The following is a 20,513-nucleotide window of genomic DNA, read 5'->3' on the forward strand; positions in this document are numbered from 1 at the left end:
TCATAATCCCCTCAACATACAATAGGTTTTAACTTAAATGCACAACCCAATCAAGTCTCACAACGAACAATAACTTCAACAACCTCTACAACAATATCAACAACAACTAACAACTTCGACACTTCAACAACAATTCCCAATCTTTTCTCAAATCATGGAATAAACTTGGTGTGTGTGAGGGAAAGGATCAACCCACACAAAAAAACTCACATACCTATTAGGGATCACCCCCGACGATAATCCACGACGGAAACTTGTTGATCTCCTTTCTCTTCTTCTTCTCTTTTTCTCCTCTCAAGAACCCTAACTCTTTCTCTTTAAAATGGGATAAAAGAAATGATCCAAATCATCCTAACACACCATGTAACCTCAAGAGAAAGAATTTGGGAAAAGACCAAAATGCCCCTAAATTTCCGGACGGATTTCCCTTCCAACTGCCCATCTTCTAAAGGGCGTAACTCCCTCCTACGAACTCGGAATCGAGCAAACTCGGTGGCGTTGGAAAGGTCATTCCACGAGCTTCACAACCATAACTGGAACTACTCCTAACTCATCCTGAGCTAGGAGTTACGACTACTCAAAGTTGGCCAAAAACTCATTTTTTTCCATAACCAAATTTCCAGATTTTTAAATTTTCCAAAAAAATGACTATTTCCAAATTTCAAGCTCCTTCAAAGCCACTTCAAATTGTCGGATGTTACATCCTTACTATCTTATTCTCAAAACTTGATTTGATTTCTCATCTTATCATCTTCCCCTTAGGTCTAAAACTGACACTTGGAAGCTATGGACCTATTCCATCATCTCTAAACTGGTCTAAATCCCCTTTTTACAACTTACGTACTATTTGCTCACTTATTATACCTCATTACTTAATCGGTTCTATAACCTTGGGAACATCATGACCCTCTCAAACAAATCATAAGCCTAGCTTATATCTATTACTTCATGAATAATCTGTGCTTTTATTCAACATATATATTTAGTCTCCTCCAACACGATAACACATCGACATCAACTCTATTTTGGTTAAAAGTATACTCTATCTCATGCGGATTAGTAACTATTCCTCTTCCTTCTATCAAAAACTCTCTACAACATTTTTATTCCTTATGCCACTCATAAAGGAACTCATCACTTATAACTAACTGGTTGCATGATTGCAATAACATAATCTGCCCCATCACTATTTCCTTTTCATAGATTACTAAACCTCTACATACTTTCCTCTAATTCTAGGTACTTTCACTACTACTGCTCATAATTTCGTAACTCATGCTACCTTTTTGGATGAGAATACTACCCAAGCTATAAACATACTTCCTCATAAGGATCTCAGTTGAAACAAGGATTAGATAAGAGAGTACAACTCGCTTTTAGCTTGAACGCACAAATCATATGAACATGAGCGCATTCCTTTGAAACTCAATACTTAACTCACACATGGGCTTCTTTCAAGCCCCTTTGGAGTCTCATGACTTCATCACGATTTTGCTAAGAGCAAGTCATTGATAAAGAACTGACTTTGCTTTTCAACCACTTCTAGTATGAGAAGTAGTCGAATGGATATGAGAACACACTAGTTAGAATGAGTCTCTATGACATAGCTCTATTGCACGATTTAGAGTATGAAAGAAGGGAAATTTTTCTTAAATGTTTGTAGTCACTTATTTATAGTAGTGGGGCCCTCACAACCACAAATAAGATCCTACTTGACACGATTTCATAGACACCTTAGAATACTTGAACTATGTGCTTTGATACCAAGTTTGTCAAGACCCGAGCCTACACCCTGAATGTAGCCGGCACTCGAAAACCATTGTTGGTCCCCAAGTGAACCCTCATCCTGGCTCTTCCTTCTTATTTATAATCTTAGATGGAAATATCACACCATCATTATCACGATAAGAACATTAACCTTCTCCTTCTAACATCACTCCACTACTAAAAGGACCTCTGAAAAGCTATCTCTCATACCCTTTTGAGCTCATTACTATCTTATTCTCAACACTTGAATTGATTTCTCATCTTATCATCTCCCCCTTAGGTCTAAAGCTGACACTTGGAAGCTATGGCCTATTCCATCATCTCTAAATTGGTCTACATCCCCTTTTTACAACTTAAGTACTATCTGCTCATTTATTATACCTCATTACTTAATCGGTTCTATAACCTTTGGAACATCATGACCATAACTTAAAAGAACTAAGGAATGACTTGAATGAATTCTCTTTAATTATTTTTGGAACTCAAGGTGCTATATCTAGTGACCGAACCTTAATACTTAAGAAATTTTAAATTCTATGGTAAAATCCTACTTACAACGAAGAAGGGTTCGAGTCTTAGTTCAAAAAATTTCTGGGGTGTTACATAAATCATTTAGTGTGGGAATGATTTTGTATATGAATTAAGGCCACTAGAATCCCCTAGCACAAAGTTGAGTTGAAAGTTTCCTTACCGATTAAGTTTTGATGTAAAATTCTACTTGGGTCAACTTCAAACGACCATATCTCTTAGGATATAAAGATTTATGTGGACCATAACCTATCAAATTAAAGGTCTTTGAATTATCTTTCCAACGCCACCAAGTTTGCGTCATTCCACTTTCGGAGTAGAGTGTTATGATCATTTTACTAAATAATGTAGTGCAGTTCCGTTTTAGCCGCGGGAAAATTCTAAATAAGATAATTTTCTTCTCCTTATACCAGTAGAAAAACCTTTAAAATGGATTTCTTATCACCTATAAAGTCCTAAATAATTCTATTTCCATCCTTTAATCCATCATTTTCTTCTCTCTCAAACCCTAGGGTAAAACCCTAAGAAAAAAAAATCAAAGTAGAAGACTCCATTCAAGATTCTTTCAATCTTTTTCAAGATTCTTCTTCAAGGTAAGTTTTTCTCCAAGAATTCCATTCTTTCTAACTCAAATTACTCCATACAATTATGCTTCACTAATGAATATCATAATTCTTGGCCATAGAGATTTCAAGAAAGTAATTCAAGAATCTCAAGAAAAGTTTTCTTGGTTGTTCTCTTTCAAGCTAGGGTTTCAATGATTCTAACCAAGTTCCTTTTCAAGATTATATTCTTCAAGAACTTTGTTCTTTCAGATATGTAAGGCTATCATAGTGTTGGACTAGTTCATCCTCACGCCCTACATCTACTTTCAGATCAGTAAAAGAGTAATCTATGATTCTTTTCCTAGATTTGAGTATTCTTGAGATAAGTTGATTTTGAGTTCTTGAGTTCATGTTTATTTTAGAAAATCTATTCCCAATTATTGAGTTTTTATATTGATATTGAGATCCTTGAGTTGATTTATTCATGTCTATATTTCAGCATGAACCCTATTTTGAGTTATAAATTTTGAAAAGTTTTTGTAAAGTCAACACTTGAGTTCTTAATCTGAGTTTTGAGAAAGTAAATATGAGTTTTGAGAAAATTGTTTCTAAAACATGATTAGTATGACAATCGAGTATGACATTAGTGTTTAAGTAGTATGGTATCTAGTTATGTCATCAATGTTTAAGCAGTATGGTATCTAGTTATGCCATCAATGTTTAAGCAGTATGGTATCTAAATATACCATCAATGTTTATGCAATATGGCTTTACGAATCATCAATGATCATATCACAATATGATGTTGATATATTTTTTAGAAAGAGTTTTCAAGTATGAATCGAGTAAGAGCATAAGGGAACTAAGTATTCCCAAAGGTATCAATTTTTACATTGATAAAAGAGAAACTGAGATTTCTAAATGAGTTATGAGTTCAAAAGATATTTCAAGAGCAGATACCTCTTTTAAGAGGGTAGTTTGAACAATTATCTCAAACCAGAGGAAATGTTAAGTTTTTTTTAAACATATGATCATGACTATATATTATTGGGAGTAGTATTGAACACCGATATGGGGGAGAGTTCAGACAACTCACAGCCCCCATAAACAATGTATGCCAACATTGATAAATGGTCATACTTTTTAGATGATTCCTTATTGATTTTAAGCATAACTTAGTGGATCCACTTAGTTGAGTTGTTCTATACCACAACAAGGTATATGATAGTTCTGGCAGCGTGGGCGAGAGTTGTATCATCACGTAACTCATAGTGATGGTTTTCAGTTAGAGAATCTCCCAATAGAGTTAAAGTGTATTTTTATATATTACTTATTAAGTTGAGTTCAGAGATGAGAAAATATTTTGTAAAGCTTTAAATGATTTTAAATTTTTTATTTCTTTACATTCAGCTTGAGTTTATCGTTATCTATTGCACTCCTTTCTTTCAGTTATTTGTTATTCAACTATAGTACATACTCGTACATTCAATGTACTGATGTCATTCGACCTACATCTTTTAATGAAGAAGATATAGGTTCTTAGGATCCTCAACAAGAGTCTGTTGAGATCACTTCATCCGCTCGTCTGCTTTTGAGTAAGACCTCCTTGCTTTCGGAGGACTCCAGTTTTATGAGTTATTAGTATTAGTAACATATTGAGTAGTTGCGGGTATTGTCCCGACACTCATCTAGACATAGTAAAGGCTTCATAGATAGACAGTTTTGGAGAGTCTTTCAGTTTGAGATATTTTATTTAAAACTTATGTTTCATACTCAGTATATCCAGTTTAGTTTTGAGATTCAGTAAACTGTTTTTAAACGCTTCTTTCAATTTGATGCTTATGTATGCTTGAGTTAGTCTTCCGCTTGAAGTCACCTAGGATGAGGGTCCGCTTGAGGAACATCAATGGTTTTCGAGTGTTGGCTACCTCCAGGGTGTAGGCTCGGGTCGTGACAGAGAATTTCCCAAATAAAGTTAAAAGTGTATTTTTATCATATCACTTAATATGTTGAATTCAGAGATGAGTAAGTACTGGTAAAGTTTAAACGATTTCACTTCTTATTTCTTTAGATTCAATTGAGTATATATTTACATCTACTGCATTCATTTTACTTTAGCTATGTTACGTACTCGTACACTCAATGTACTGATGTCATTCGATCTGCATCTTTTTTATAAATTAGATACATGTGTTCAAGATCATCAAAATACACTTCGTTGAGATCACTTCGCACTACCGGTTAGCTTTTGGCGATCCTCTTTGCATTTCCTAGGACTCCACTTTTATCTTTTAGTTAGTTGCTTTGAGGTGTTGTGAGTCTTGTCTAGACATCTGTCTTTAACAATAGAGGCTTCATAGATAGTTGGTTTTTGAGTATGTTTCCAGTACTCCGTTGTTAAACTGTTTTCCAACTATTGTTATTTTTGGAGTATTTTAAGACAGTTAAGTACTTGAGATTAAATAGTTTAATTCTGTAAAGGCTTAATTCTACTTGAGTTTGTCTTCAGCTAAGTAGTCAGCCAGGATAAGGGTTTGCTTGAAGATCAACATTGGTTCTCGAGTGTCGGTCACATCTAGGGTGTAGGCTTGGATTGTGACAATAAATATGAAACTAATTAAAAATAATACAAATGATTCTTCTTTTTTTCCCACTTGAAACCTTCATTTATTAATTCATTATAGATACGATATGTTTAAAAATATTACAAGGGTTGTTGAGCTATCCATCTTTTAAACATATGAAAGCTTTCTTTGCGTTTGTACTCCGGAGTTGTGTGTCCTGCCCCCTAATTGAAAAAAAAGAACCAAAACATTTCAGAAATATGAGAATATGAGCACTAGACAATTTCACTATTGAGTTTGAGAATGAAGATAGTTATATATACACAAAAAATTCTTACCTTTACTGTTGCGTATGTCATCTGATTTGAGAAAGACCTTGTGTAACTACAAATCAAAGATATATAAGAATTTCATGACAATTGTATAGTCTTATCCAATTTGAATGAAAATTTAGGGAAGCAAAATTTGAATAATCATACCCTGCAACTTGTCCATCAATCGTCCATGGACGCCAATCATCAATAATTGAATAATTCAAATACTTTATCCATGCTTGTGTCGATTGGAAAGGAACAACCATGTCATGATCACCACTGTTCTATAAAAAATAAATTATTACGTATATACTATATATAGTAACTTCAGATAAATATTATCACACCGTGAAAGTATTAGACCTGTATATAAGTGATCGATAACCTTTTGAACTAAGGTTTACATGATACGGTATACTATTCATGAAAGTAACTGTGTAACTTGTAGACATAATACTTTGCCTACATCTCGCCCATGGTCTTCTTATAGTTCCCTAATCAAAGAAGAATGTTTTAATATCTCGAACCATATATATAGCTCTTAGCAACATTTACTATACATATACAAATAAAGCGAGTTGAAATACCTTTCTAACATGGAGAGCCTTTTGAACTCTCGGATCATTTGCCCAATAAGTGGAAAGCTTGCGTGTGGCGATCTATAATCAGAAAGTATATACGTGTATATATATATATATATATATATATATAAGTACCTTGTATTTATGTAACTCGTCAAGGAAAACAGGACGTATGCTTCTTTCATACAATGAGATTGATTATTGCATACTTGATCATTATGTGTACGAGTATTTAGAGGTGGCTCCAAAATTTGAAGTAACATTTGAGGGACTTACACGACTTTCTCGACAGATAAAGTCATCGAATTTTTGAAAGATGAAATCCTCTTCAAGAGATCTTCTTTCACTAAACAATTGGGGTGGAGGTTCTTCAGAGTATGTTCCACAAAAAGGCTCTAGTATTTGCTGTTCATTTATACCACTCACAAGCTACAAAATTGCATTACAAGTATATTATTGTATTACCTAAGTTTAAAATTAAAACAAATTCGAAATGTAACAAAAACAAAAAGGAATGTAACCTTACATTCTTGAACATTTTAAAGTTTTCAACACATTGTTTGTTGGTAGGATCTATGTTTATGTAATCGCCTTTGCAAAACTCGTTCAACGACTGATACAACAAGATCCAAATTATCATCATTTTTGTGTCATTGTGTTTGTATGATACAAAGTTAATGTATTATGAAATAAGGAATGGACCAACCTCATAAAGTTCGTCAGATATTAGCCCCATACCATGACAAAAAGGAATTCGGTAATTGTCTTCCTCAGGAAATGTTACTGGATTTCCAAGTGAATAGCCCTTAAAAGGATATTACCATCGAATTAAAACAATATATTATTTCGGTGCTTGAAATTAAATAAATTAAACGAGATAGATAGAAAACCTTAAGGTTGATTAATGACTCTTTTCCTGCTTTAATTCCTGCACTTGCATAGGAAAAAACACTTTGGTTATATTAGTGATGCTACACATTCATATTATGTACAATATTAACGGGTAATGCCACACATTCCTATATATTACGTACTATATTAACGGTTCCTTACCTTCAGATATTAGTTGAACAATAACTGGAATTGTAATGCCTGAATATGAGTCTCCAGAAACATAGAAAGAGTTCGAAATGAATTCTGGATGATTAACAAACCACTGCAAAATAAATCGCAAGTTAATTCACAATAATGTACCTTTATTATATACTTGTTAATGTTTTCATTAAAAGAAAAAATATTTTAAGTAAGAATCGACCCCTAGTCCTTTAAGTAAATAATTTAAACATTCAATCAAGTGCATCATTTCACCTACTTGTAGCATGAGCGTGGATAAATACTCTCTCTATCCTTTCTTTTTTTTTATAATTTGATGTCCCTTTTTACTTGTCATTTTTGACTAAAATCAATTTATTTAAATCTATTGAAAAGCAATTTAACAATGCAAAATGAGGAGTTTATCAATCAATGAATACATGAAAATCCTGAGTTAATTTATCGAATATAATATACCTTTCTTAGAAATTCATAGACATGGTCACATGCTTGTAGATCAGTACACTTGTACGCCTCTGAAGTTTTTCCATATGAGAATCCGGTATTAACAGGCTGCTCCAAGAACAATATACTCGCAAACTACCAAATTTGAGGAATACATTAATTTATTCTCTCGAACTACCAAATATATATGTATGTCGATGAACAATTTTTTTTTTTTTTTTTTTTCCGTTACCTTGGTCCATGAATATGGATTTGTAACAAGAATTGGTAGGCTGCCATTGTATGCCTTTTGGCCAAACTCCAATGGACCTATAAAAAGTTGTCATGAACATGTTACAATTGGTAATTCTGATTTAACTAACATGCTATCACACGTTAAATTTTGATCTTCTATAACTTTATTTTATCTAATATTTACCTACTTCATATGCTAACCCTGTGAAGGAAGAGCAACCGGGCCCTCCGGTTAGCCATAGCAAGAGCGGATCTTTTCTCGGGTTGAATTCTGATTTAACAAAGTAATAGAATAGTTGCACTTCCTCCGATTTGCCAACTCCAATGTATCTGAGAATTTCAAATTTCATTACTTCAATAAAAAAAATTGACTTGTATATATATACACTATATGTTGTGAAAATATACTATTACTACTACCTCAATTTCTTGCTCTTCAAAACCTAAAAGAAGTTTTCATGTTGATGTAGTAATTTGATTACGCATAGAGTTTTAAGAGACCATTTGGCTAACCTGATATGTTTGGTCAAATTGACTTAAAATAACTTTTTTTGACTTATTAAGTATTTGGTTAACACCGAAAATGACTTTTCAGATTACAAACACTATTGGTCTAATCACATTTTCAATTATTTATGTGATATTTTTTCTAATTCTCAAAATATCTCTTCCAAAATAAAATTCCTCATTTCCTCTTCGCTCCTCCTTTTCTTTACGAAGATAATTTTAAATTCACAATAAAAATTGTAAGAGTATTTTTCGTCATTTAAACAACAAAAGGAAAGCTCACCAACACCTTTTACCAAACACATCAACTACTTATAATTATAAGTTTCGTCACTTTTATCCAAATAAATTATAACCGCTTATTTATAAAATCAATATTTTCACTTTTCGATTCTTGAATCACTTTTTGACTTATTTATGCATGTGTTATACAGCCAAAATGCTTATAAGCTAAAATAAACGGAAAAGTCATAGGTCGGTCATACCCAACTTATGACTTTTCATCCTCAGCAATAAGTATTGGTTTTTTTTTATCACATTTTTTTATTTTTTACCTAGTATTTTTTTATTATTTCTTAAAATATTTTTTTGAAAAGAGTGATAATCGAAGGGTAAAAAAAATATCTAAAGTATCCCAGTTGTTTTAGCTTTATATCTAAGTTATCAGATGTTTGAGTTTTCTAGCTACCTGAATTATTACCAAAGGTTTGTCAAAATTATGGGCGGAGCCACCCACACTTGGGATGTCAAATTACACCTTTTGCCAGAAAATTACATTGTATATAGAGGTCAAATTTTGATTTAATAAATATCTATACAAGTATTGACGCATTTTGACACAAATTGAAGGTTTAATTTAGTAGTTAAGGAGTAAAGAAAATTCCTTGAGGTCTGTGTTCTAGTCCTACTAAGCCTCATAATTATATTTTACTACGATTGACACCACTTAATAAAAATTCTGGCTCCGAAACAATTGATAGTTAAGGTGATAATTCAGGTACGAAACTTATACACTTGATAGGATATAAAACTCAAAAAACTAAGATACTTTAAATATATTTTTGACCCTTAACTTTTTTCTAACAAAAAATTCCTAACTTCCTCTTCACTACGTATTCATCGCTCCTCCTTTCTTTACAAAGATAATTATAACTTTATAATAAAAATTGTAAGAGTATTTTCGTCATTTTAACAACAAAGAAAAGTTCACCAACACCTTTGACCAAACACATTAGCTATTTATTACTCTATTCATTTTAATTTATGTGATATTGTTTGACTTGACATGAAGTTTAAGAATTTTTTTTTTTTTTAAACTTGTGGTCTAAAACCAGTCATAGATGTTTGTGTGACTATAGAATTATCTCATTAAGAAAAAAAGAGCATTTCAAAGCTAAATTGTTACTAAATATTGAAATTTGTCATCCTTTTTGAGACTAACTAGAAAGAAAAGCATATAAGATAAATTAAAAAAAAGGAGTATATATAAGTTTTGCCACTTTTATCCAACTAAATAACTATTTATTTGTAAAATCAATATATTTACAATCCGTTATCTCAAACGAGTTCCAAGGTTTTTAAAACCTTATGATCTCAGATATATCATAACATTTATGTGGTTACAAGATTGTTGAACATGATACATGAAAAAGCATAGATTATATATACTAGTCAAGAAATTAAGATCTAAAAACTTCACATTAATGAGAAATTAAATAGAAGAAAATATATGAAGTTAATTACCCAGTTTGGAGATAAAAAGGAAGAGGTCCATCAAAACCAGGAAGAAATTCAACAATTGAGCTATTTTGTGGAACACTTTGTACATGTAGAAACAATGTAACAAGCAAAAGAAGATGAAACATTGTTGAATATGAATAATAATAGATATAATGTCTGAGGATGTTAGTTATATATATAATTTTTCCAAAGTTCAAATTGCATTTGATTTATTTTCATTGAAAAATCTTAGTTTTATCCAAGCTTTATTTAGTTAATCAAGACGTACGTGTTAGTTACTACCATAGTTATAAAATACTCCATGTGTCAAATTGTTTATTTTTCCACACCATAATTATAATATACTCCATTTGGTATGTTTGGTTGCATAAATATTTTATAATTATATAATAATTGAAAGATAATTAATTCAATTACGCTAATCCCCATTAGTTGGGCAGTCTCCCCTATCACCTAATTTGTTATTGATTACATTTGAATATCAAAATAAATAAAAGAAAAAGAAAAAGTATAACCTAGAAGAATAATTAATTTCTAAGTCCCCGGCAGCGGCGTCAAAAACTTGTTGTTCCCAATTGCACAGACAAGTGTACGTGGTTTAAGTCCCCGACAGCGGTGGCAAAAACTTGTTGCTCCCAATTGCACACGCAAGTGTACGTGGTCGCGCAAGTAATATTGTGGCCCTATAGAGAATCGGATTATCGAACCCAAAGGACTTGTCAATTAACTATTTACTAAATTATACTAATTCTAATTATTTATTTAAGGGGAGGATTTCAAAGATGAATATATATACTAAACAAAAAATAAAGATAAAATAACTAGAAAACAATTAACTAAAAAAAGTTAGATGTTTACACAATCAATGAATGAATCGATATCTAGGATTGTAATTTAACTAACAATCAAGTTTAGTATCAATTTGATCAACTTATTTGATTATCTAGTTGATGATTCACGGGGTTGATAATATAGTCATGATCTCCCGACCTCTAACCATCTATCACAATTGACAGCCTAACTACATCGTTGAGCGGGGATAGACTGGACCAACTATGGAGCATTAAGTTGTCTTCCCGTATTTGAGCCATGCAAGGCACCTACGTATATCCCTATCCTAGATACAAATCAATTCAAGTGACACGCAAGAAAAGATCATGCTCCTTATATTCCACGTTCTATCCTCTTATTCCTCTCCCGAGTTCAATTCGGACAATGTGTTTATTTCAATGGTGATCAGACACGAAATACGAAAACAAGAATATAAGAACAATTACTATGATAAACAAATCATGCTGAATTAAAATCACCAAACAATCATATTGTAAGTAAATATAATCCAAGAACGAGAAAGTTACCTCCACATAGACATAGAGCAATTACAACGAATCATTCAAAGAAAAGATATAAAATAAATAAAAGAGAAAGAAAAAATAAAATCCTAAATCAAAAGTTATTTTCTACATTCATCCTCCTCCTTTAATAATTATTCTTATGGGTTATGGACTATTTATAGATGTAAAAACTCTGAATAAAATAATTGAGTCCAAAACAAATTAGGAACTCAAAACCTAAAAGCAGTTGAATTTCACGTGAACAGTAATTCGTCCGCCGCCTCACATAATTGGATCCTTCATATTGTTGCCACGTGGCAGCTTGTATGTTTTCTTTCTCTTTTGCAGCGTTTGATTCACATATATATAAATATAATATAATATTTAATTTAATCTATTAAGCTGTCTGCTTGATTTTCTTCTTGAACCTTTCATCTTTAATTCGTTTTACCTCCAAATTTTTTCATCTTCACATCAATTTAATCCTACAAATAAAATATACTGTTAAGACAATTCATAAAATCCATGCTTAAAAATAACAAATATAAACAATAAATGTGAGGCAAAAAATAATTAAAAATATATATTTTGACCTCACATCAAATGGTTAAAGTGAATGACATGTTTTTAGTTTGTAAAACTAGTAATACTACTTTATGGTGATATTTTTGTGTTGCAATATGTTGTAATATTTTTGTGTTCCTAGATTTTAGGAGCTTCCAAAGGCCTATAGAGGTATAGTAATATTTTCATGGTAATTTAAAGAAGTAAATGCAGCACTCCGAAAATTGCTAAGCAAAGGTCTGAATCATATTTCATTTGCGTGTAAAGTAGTATCGGGTTATTCTTAAATTGTTCTTGGGATTTAAGGTCAATTCTTTAGCGTGAGAATGAATTTGAATATGAATTAAGATCAAAAGAATCCCCTAGCACAAAGTTGAGTTGAAAACTTCCTTACCGATTAAGTTTTGACATAAGATTCTACTTAGGTCAACTTCAAACGATCATATCTCTCAGCACAGAATGAATTAGGTGGTCCATGACCTATCAAATTGAAGTTCTATAAGTCCTCTGCAACTCCACTAAGTTTTCCTCATTTCACGTTCGGAGTAAAAAGTTATGACTGTTTAACCAGAGACTACCGCAACAGAGTTTGCTGACAATTCCTACGAATTGCTTTTACAAGCCGTAGAAATTTCGACGACCCACATTGTCAACTCGTAGAAAACTTTATAGAAGTCAAATATTGGGGTCCCATTCCTACAGATTCATTTACGGGTCGTTGTTTGGACCCGTAAAATAAAATTCTAAGCCTTTAAAATTTAATACAAATTTCACGGATGGGATCTACGGTCCGTTAAACAAGCCAAGAATCGTAGATGGCCCCGTAGAAAGTTTTGGTCAGCTTTTAAGAGGGGTAGTTCTGTCTTTTCTCGGCCCTTCTAAGCCTAAATCATAACGTTTTTACACCAAATTAAAGGTTTAAACAATGTTAATCAATCCTTTTATGTTCATTAACACTCCCAAGTCTTAGAGAAAAGAACCAAGTGGAGAAAACTAGGGTTTTTAAGTTAATCTCTGAGTTTTTCCAAGAACATTGTTCTTCCAGGTATGTAAGACTACTTATAGTGATGGACTGAGTTCGTCCTCACACCCTACATCTACTTTCTATTAATAAAGAATAATCTAGATGGGTCACATCCTTGATTTTGATAATTTTTGAGATGTGTTTTGTTGTTGAGTTCTAAGTTATATTCCTGATTTTTGAGTTGTTATATCTGGCATTGAGATCCTTAAATTGATTGTTCATGTCTATTTTTCAGCATGAACTCTATTATTGAGAATCTTTTAACCAAACTCTTCTTGTATTAATTGATTTTGAGAAGACGAGTTTTGAGTAGAGTTTTGAAGAATGATTTTGAGTAAAGTATGATGGGACTGATCGATTCCCAAATGTATCATTTTTACATTGAGAAAGAGAACTTTGATTTTCATAAAGAGTTAAATGAGTTCCTAGAGATAATTGAGATATTGTCTTTTAAAGAGGATCTTTTGAGTAATTACCTCAAAACAGAGAAAGAGTATTTTTACTTGAGCATGAGTATATATATATTTATTGGGAGTAGTATTGAACACTGATATAAGAATGAATTCAGATAACTCACATTCTTTATAAATCATGTAGCCAACATGGGTAAAGGATCATACATTTTAGATGACTCCTTATTACTTTTGAGCATGGATTTAGTGGATCCACTTAGTTGAGATGTTCTATATTCCGGCAAGGTATATGACAATTCTGACAGCGTGGGTGACATGTTGTATCATCACGTTGCTAATAGTGATGGTTGTCGATTAAAGAATCTCCCAAATAGAGTTAAAAGTGTATTTTTATCATATCACTTAATATGTTAAGTTTAGAGATACGTAAGTATTGGTAAAGCTTAAATGATTTCACTCTTTTATTTTTTTAGATTCAATTGAGTATATATCTATTGCAGTCCTTTCACTCAGTCATTTCGCTTTAGCTATGTTACATACTCGGACATTCATTGTACTAATGACATTCGACTTACATCTTTTTATAATGCAGATACAAGTGTTCATGATCATCAACAAATGCTTTGTTGAGATCACTTTACACTCTCAATTAGCATTTGGTGAGCCTCTTTCCATTCTGGGGACTCCACTTTTATCTTTTAGTTAGTTGCTTTTAGGTGTCGTGGGTCCTATCCCGTCTTTAACAATAGAGGGTTCATAGATAGTTGGTTTTGAGTATGCTTTCAATACTCCTTTGTTAAGCTGTTTTTCAACTATTGTTGTTTTCGAAGTATTTTGAGACAGTTAAGTACTTTTAGATTGAATGGTTTAATTTTGTTAAAGCTTAGTTCTGCTTGAGTTAGTTTTCTGCTAAGTAATCACCTAGCGAGTGAGGTGCTTACGCCCCTTTAGAGATAGGGGCGAGCAAAAGAGCTCGTTCTTCCATTTTGAGATCTTTAGATTCGTAAGATCCTAATAGTCCCTTTACTTTCTATTATATTAGTCAAGCGTTAGCACCCTACAACTAGTATAGTATAGCAGAGCAACCAACTTCAAAGCTTACCTGATTTAAAAAAAAGAAGTATTCTAAAAAAAGAGAAAGGTTAGAGGGGTGAGAAGCTCTGCTTGCTGCTTGCTGTCTACTTCGCAAGGCCAAGTGTTCACTTGGGGATCAACAATGGTTCTCGAGTGCCGGCAACGTTCATGGTTTAGGCTTAGATCATGATAGTAAATATGAAACTAATTAAAAATAATACGAAGGATTATTTTTTTCCCGCGAAGCCTTCATCTATTAATTCATTACGGACATGATATATCTAAAAAGATTACAAGGGTTGTTGAGCTATCCATCTTTTAAACATATGAAAGCTCTCTTCGCGTTTGTACTCCGGAGATGTGTGTCCTCCTCCCTAATTGAAAAAAAAAAACATTTGAGAAATATGAGAATATATGCACTGGATGATTTTACTAATGAGTTTGAGAATCTAGATATATAAATATATAAACGAGTGTACAAAATTCTTGCCTTTACTGTTGCATATGTCATATGATTAGAGAAAGACCTTGTGTAACTACAAATCAAAGCTATATAAGAATTTCATGACAATTGTATAGTCTTATCCAATTTGAATGAAAATCTAGGGAAGTAAAATTTGAATAATCATACCCTGCAACTTGTCCATCAATCGTCCATGGGTGCCAATCATCAATAATTGAATAATTTAGATACTTTATCCATGCTTGTGTCGATTGGAAAGGAACAACCATGTCATGATCACCACTGCTCAATCAAAAACAAATTGTGACGATGTATATACCATATAGTAACTTCAACTAAATATTACCATAGCGTGAAAGTATCAAACCTGTATATAAGTGATCGATAACCTTTTGAACTAATGTTTACATGATACAGTATACTATTCATGAAAGTAACTTTGTAACTTGTAAACATAATACTTTGCCTACATCTCGCCCATGGTCTTCTTATAGTTCCCTATCAAAGAAGACGAAAAAAAATCTTTTAATATCTCGAACCATGTATATTATAGCTCGATCTAAGCAGCATTTACTATACATGTACAAATAAAATGAATTGAAATACCTTTCTAACATGGAGAGCCTCTTGAACTCTTGGATCATTTGCCCAATAAGTGGAAAGCTTGCGTTTGACGACCTACAACGAGATTGATTATTGCATTTACTTGATCATTATGTGTACGAGTATTTAGAGGTGGCTCCAAAATTTGAAGTTATTGAATATTCATACTTAGATGTAACATTTGAGGGACTTACACGACTTTCTCGACAAATAAATTCATCGTATTTTTGAAAGATGAAATCCTCTTCAAGAGATCTTCTTTCACTAGACAATTGGGGAGGAAGTTCTTCAGAGTCTGTTCCACAAAAAGGCTCTAGTATTTGCTGATCATTTATGCTACTCACAAGCTACAAAATTGCATTACAAGAATATTATTGTATTACCTAAGTTTATAATTAAAACAAATTCGAAATGTTACAAAAACAAAAAGGAATGTAAACTTACATTCTTGAACATTTTAAAGTTTTCAACACATAGTTTGTTGGTAGGATCTATGTTCAGGTAATCGCCTTTGCAAATCTCGTTCAACGACTGATACAACAGGATCAAAATTATCATTGTGTTGGTATGATACAAAGTCAATGTACTACGAAATAAGGATCGGAATGAACGAACCTCATAAAGTTCGTTGGATATTAGCCCCATACCATGACAATAAGGAATTTGGTAATTGGTTTCTCCGGGAAATGTTTTTGGATTTCCAAGTGAATAGCCCTTAAAAGGATATTACCATCGAATTAAAACAGTATTTTCTTCCGTGCTTGATATATCTTGAAATTGAACGAAAAAGAAAGGAATATAAAATTAACCTTAAGGTTGATTAATGGCTCTTTTCCTGCTTCAATCCCTGCATTTTCAAACATAAAACATTGTGGCTAGTGATGCTACACATTCATATTACGTACAAAATTAGTTACGTTGGTCCTTACCATGTGATATTAGTTGAACAATAACTGGAACTGTAATGCCTGAATATGAATCCCCAGAAACATAGAAAGGGTTCAAAATGAATTCTGGATGATTAACAAGCCACTGCATAATAAATCGCGAGTTAGTTCACAATACATCTATGTTATATTTGATTGCCACTTATTAGTGTCTTCATTTCCTTATGGCTCATCTTCAGCCTGATGATAGATAGCATGTTTGATTTCCTCATGGCACATTCATTCACCACTAGATACATGAATTTATCAAATACCTTTCTTAGAAATTCATAGACCTGGTCGCACGCTTGTAGATCAGTACACTTGCACGCCTCCGAAGTTGTTGCATACGAGAACCCAGTGTTAGCAGGCTGCTCCAAGAAAAGTATGCTCGCAAACTATCAAATTTAAGGAATACATTTATTATATATGCTCGCGAACTACCAAATTTATGTATGTTGATGAAGAAACAATAAAAAAAAAATTGTGTTACCTTGGTCCATGAATATGGACTTGAAACAAGAATTGGTAGGCTACCATTGTATGCCTTTTGGCCAAAATCCAATGGACCTAAACAAAAAAATTATCATGAACCTAGGTAACTTGATATAACTAACATGCTATCACACGTTAAATTTGATCTATTTAATATTTACCTACTTCGTACGCCAACCCTGTGAAGGAAGAGCAACCGGGCCCTCCGCTCAGCCATAGCAAGAGTGGATCTTTTCTCGGGTCGGATTCGGATTTAACAAAGTAATAGAATAGTTGTACTTCCTCAGATTTACCAATTCCAATGTATCTGAGAATTTCAAAATTCATCACTTCAACAATTTTTTGAGACTAGTATATAGATATTATGTTATGAAAATACTATTACTACTATCATATCATTTTTTTGCTATTCAAAAGCTTAGACAAATTTTCATGTTTCAATTTATTTGACGTAGTAATTTGATCGAGCACAAAGTTTTATCAAGAAACTAAAGTAAGACATTTCAACCTTCTTGTATTAAATTAAATGTCATTATATTTTTGCGTGATTAGAAAAGACTGTTTGACTAAGTTTATATGTTAGCCAAATTAACTAAAAATCACTTATTGACTTATTTACGCATTGGTCATCAAACAAAATGCTTATAAGTTAAAATCAATTGAAAGTCATAAATTGATGAGCTTATAAACACTATTTGTTTGATTCACATTTTTTTTTTATTTTATCTGATATTTTTTCTAGTTCTCAAAATATCTTTTTCAAAACAAAATTCCTAACTTCCACCTACTCCTTTTTCTTTATAAATATAATATAATAAAAATTGTAAGAGTATTTTCGTTATTTTAACAACACCTTCTACACATCAAATCAATTGTTTATTATAAGTTGCGTCATTTTAATTTTATATAACAATAAAAGAAAATCTCACCCTGCCAAACACATCAAATCAATTGGAGTATAAGTTTTGTCACTTTTATTCAAACAAATAACTATTTATTAATAAAATTAATATATTTTTTAATTTCTAAAATTTATTCACTATTTACAATTAGCTAATCCGAACAAACTCTAAACCTTTTAAAACCTTATGATGCTAGATGCATCATAATATTTATGTAGCTATAAGACCGTTGAACATGACACATGAAAAAACATTAAAGCTTTATATTGATGACACAAAAACAAGGACGGAGTTAGGTGGGGTTCATGGGTTCAAACGAATCCAGTAGCTTTTTCGTAGACCCTATATTTGTACTAGAAAATTAAGTAATAACTTGTGAACACCTAACAAAACTGATTGACAACTCAATAGTAAGGAAGGAGAAGGAAATTTAGAACCCCCAAACTCGTAATACTGGCTCCGCCTCTGCACATAAAAGTATATATAGATAATTATAGAGACATTAAAGAGAAGAAAATTACCCAGTCTCAAGATAAAAAGGAAGGGGTCCATCAAAACCAGGAAGAAATTCAACAATTGAGCTATTCTGAGGAACACTTTGTACATGTAGAAATAAAGTAACAAGAAAAAGAAGATGAAACATTGTTGAATATGAATAATGATAGATTTAATGTCTGAGGAACACTTTGTACATATTGTACAAACAAAGTAACAAGAAAAAAAAGATAAAACATTGTTGATGAAATAATAATAGATAAGTTCTGAGGATTTTAGGTGATTTTAATGAATTTATATGTTGAATTGTCCGTCCACATGCAGGACTCCACACACACACACACACACACATATATAATTTATGTGTGTTATTTATTTTTTCCAAAAGTTGAAATCGACTTTGATTTAAGATGTGTTACAACTCATTTTGTTTTGATATTTCTGCATAACTACTAGGATGTAATTACAGCTCAAATAATTAAATAATATATTTTTTCAGTTCCAATTTATGTGGTTTAAGAAATATAAGGAAGACTTTAGAATGTTTTTAAAACTACTCTTGAAATAAATAAACTTTCAAATAGAAGAGTATACCTTTTGTAGACTTTTGCCAAATAAGTAGAACCCAACATGAATAAAATAATGATGTGTCACTAAATATTAGTCAAATAAAAAAAATACTTTTAGAACTAACGAAAGTTTATCACATAAATTGAGACTGGAAATTAACTATAAAAATGTTTATTTTTCACACCATATAATATACTCCACGTGGCATGCTTGGATAAGCTAAGGTCTATTTTACTGTTGAATTAATAATATTTTCATGTATAGGTCTATTTTACTATTGAATTAATAATATTTTCTATGGTACACAACACGCCATTCCAATAGTGTTCAATTCGATTACTCTAACGTTAGCTCTAATTTCTATGGTACAAGAAATCTAAGAAGGCAAATGTCAATCCAAACAGAGGTGAACCCACATATTTAGGTAGGGTTTTACGTGTAATCGTTAACTTTGGAAAAAGTCATGTATATATATGTATATATATCTTGAGAAACTGATAAAAATTAAATATAATTAATAGTGGCCCCATAGAAAGCATGAAATTGTGCTTTGTACCAAACTGGAATATCCGCCAAGCAACTAGGGTTTTATCCCAGATAGTAGAACCTCTTGTTTAGATTAATATTGGTGCATCCAGAATTTTCAAATCTTAAGTTTGCCTCTGAATTCTTTGTGTTGAGCAGAGGAAAAGTAATATGTTGTGAGATGTCTAGAGGATGAGAAGTATCATGTTGTAGTTAAAAAATATTATATTGTGTTTATATTTTAAGTCGAAGGTTATTTGAAGTCTCCAACTTATTCACTATACAAAAGAGAGTATGTTTATATTAAAGGAAGATATTCTTTTTTTTGGCGGACCTTTGTCGTGCTCTTCAACTAATTCAGAGTTATTTGAGTCACACACATTATTGAGTTATTATATCATGGCGGAAACAAGACAAGTCTAGGATTAATGTTGATCCGGTGAAAATTATACCACAATGGCCTGCGGAATTTAGATCTCCTAAAAGAGAGCGATATATGTACACCTCAACATGAGTATTTATTTACTTATTTATTTATGTTCATCTTATTTTTGACTATATTTATGATATATTCATCTTTTTTTTTTTTTACTTTAAAGTAAGCAAGACCCTATTCTCTTTCCTTTCGACATCAAGATAATTGATGAAGATGGTGCTCTGAACATTTTCGCTGAAGTCGAACAATAGACAATGAATTTGATATTCCATTTATGGAACTTGTTTTTACAATTTTCACTCTAAAAAAAAATTCCTAGAAACAAAAAATATTTTTTCAAAATATTATGATTAATTAAATTAAAAAATACTTTCCACAATACCAAGCACACCCTTTTTGCTATTTAATTTTG

The 20,513-nt window shown here is 31.9% G+C and overlaps 1 protein-coding gene across 1 annotated transcript; it reads right to left on the reverse strand.

The window, feature by feature from the left end:
* Positions 1–5,484: 5,484 nt before the first annotated feature.
* On the reverse strand, positions 5,485–18,884 carry LOC125862846 (uncharacterized). Its single transcript, XM_049542971.1, has 29 exons — positions 18,749–18,884; positions 18,597–18,660; positions 17,335–17,480; positions 17,172–17,248; positions 16,954–17,076; positions 16,682–16,784; positions 16,562–16,599; positions 16,368–16,466; positions 16,197–16,283; positions 15,947–16,099; positions 15,756–15,827; positions 15,517–15,647; positions 15,318–15,431; positions 15,177–15,222; positions 14,981–15,060; positions 10,281–10,433; positions 8,215–8,360; positions 8,029–8,105; positions 7,809–7,931; positions 7,353–7,455; positions 7,190–7,227; positions 7,006–7,104; positions 6,826–6,912; positions 6,576–6,728; positions 6,306–6,377; positions 6,082–6,212; positions 5,884–5,997; positions 5,743–5,788; positions 5,485–5,628 (listed from the first exon to the last, which is right to left on the reverse strand). The coding sequence occupies exons 1-29, from the start codon at positions 18,807–18,809 to the stop codon at positions 5,545–5,547; spliced, it is 2,820 nt and encodes a 939-aa protein (XP_049398928.1). The 5' UTR covers positions 18,810–18,884; the 3' UTR covers positions 5,485–5,544.
* Positions 18,885–20,513: the final 1,629 nt, after the last annotated feature.

Source organism: Solanum stenotomum, chromosome 4 (genome assembly GCF_019186545.1).
Source record: "Solanum stenotomum isolate F172 chromosome 4, ASM1918654v1, whole genome shotgun sequence".
Classification (NCBI taxonomy): Eukaryota; Viridiplantae; Streptophyta; class Magnoliopsida; order Solanales; family Solanaceae; genus Solanum; species Solanum stenotomum.

Bases quoted from the DNA above. Each gene is read 5' to 3' on its own strand.
- LOC125862846 (XM_049542971.1), bottom strand. From the start codon at position 18,809: ATGTTTTATCTTTTTTTTCTTGTTACTTTGTTTGTACAATATGTACAA. The intron at 18,661-18,748 runs CATTAAATCTAT...GTGTTCCTCAGA, and splicing joins TGTACAAAGTGTTCCTCAGA to ATAGCTCAATTGTTGAATTT. The intron at 5,998-6,081 runs GTCTAATACTTT...TTTATAGAACAG, and splicing joins TATCGATCACTTATATACAG to TGGTGATCATGACATGGTTG.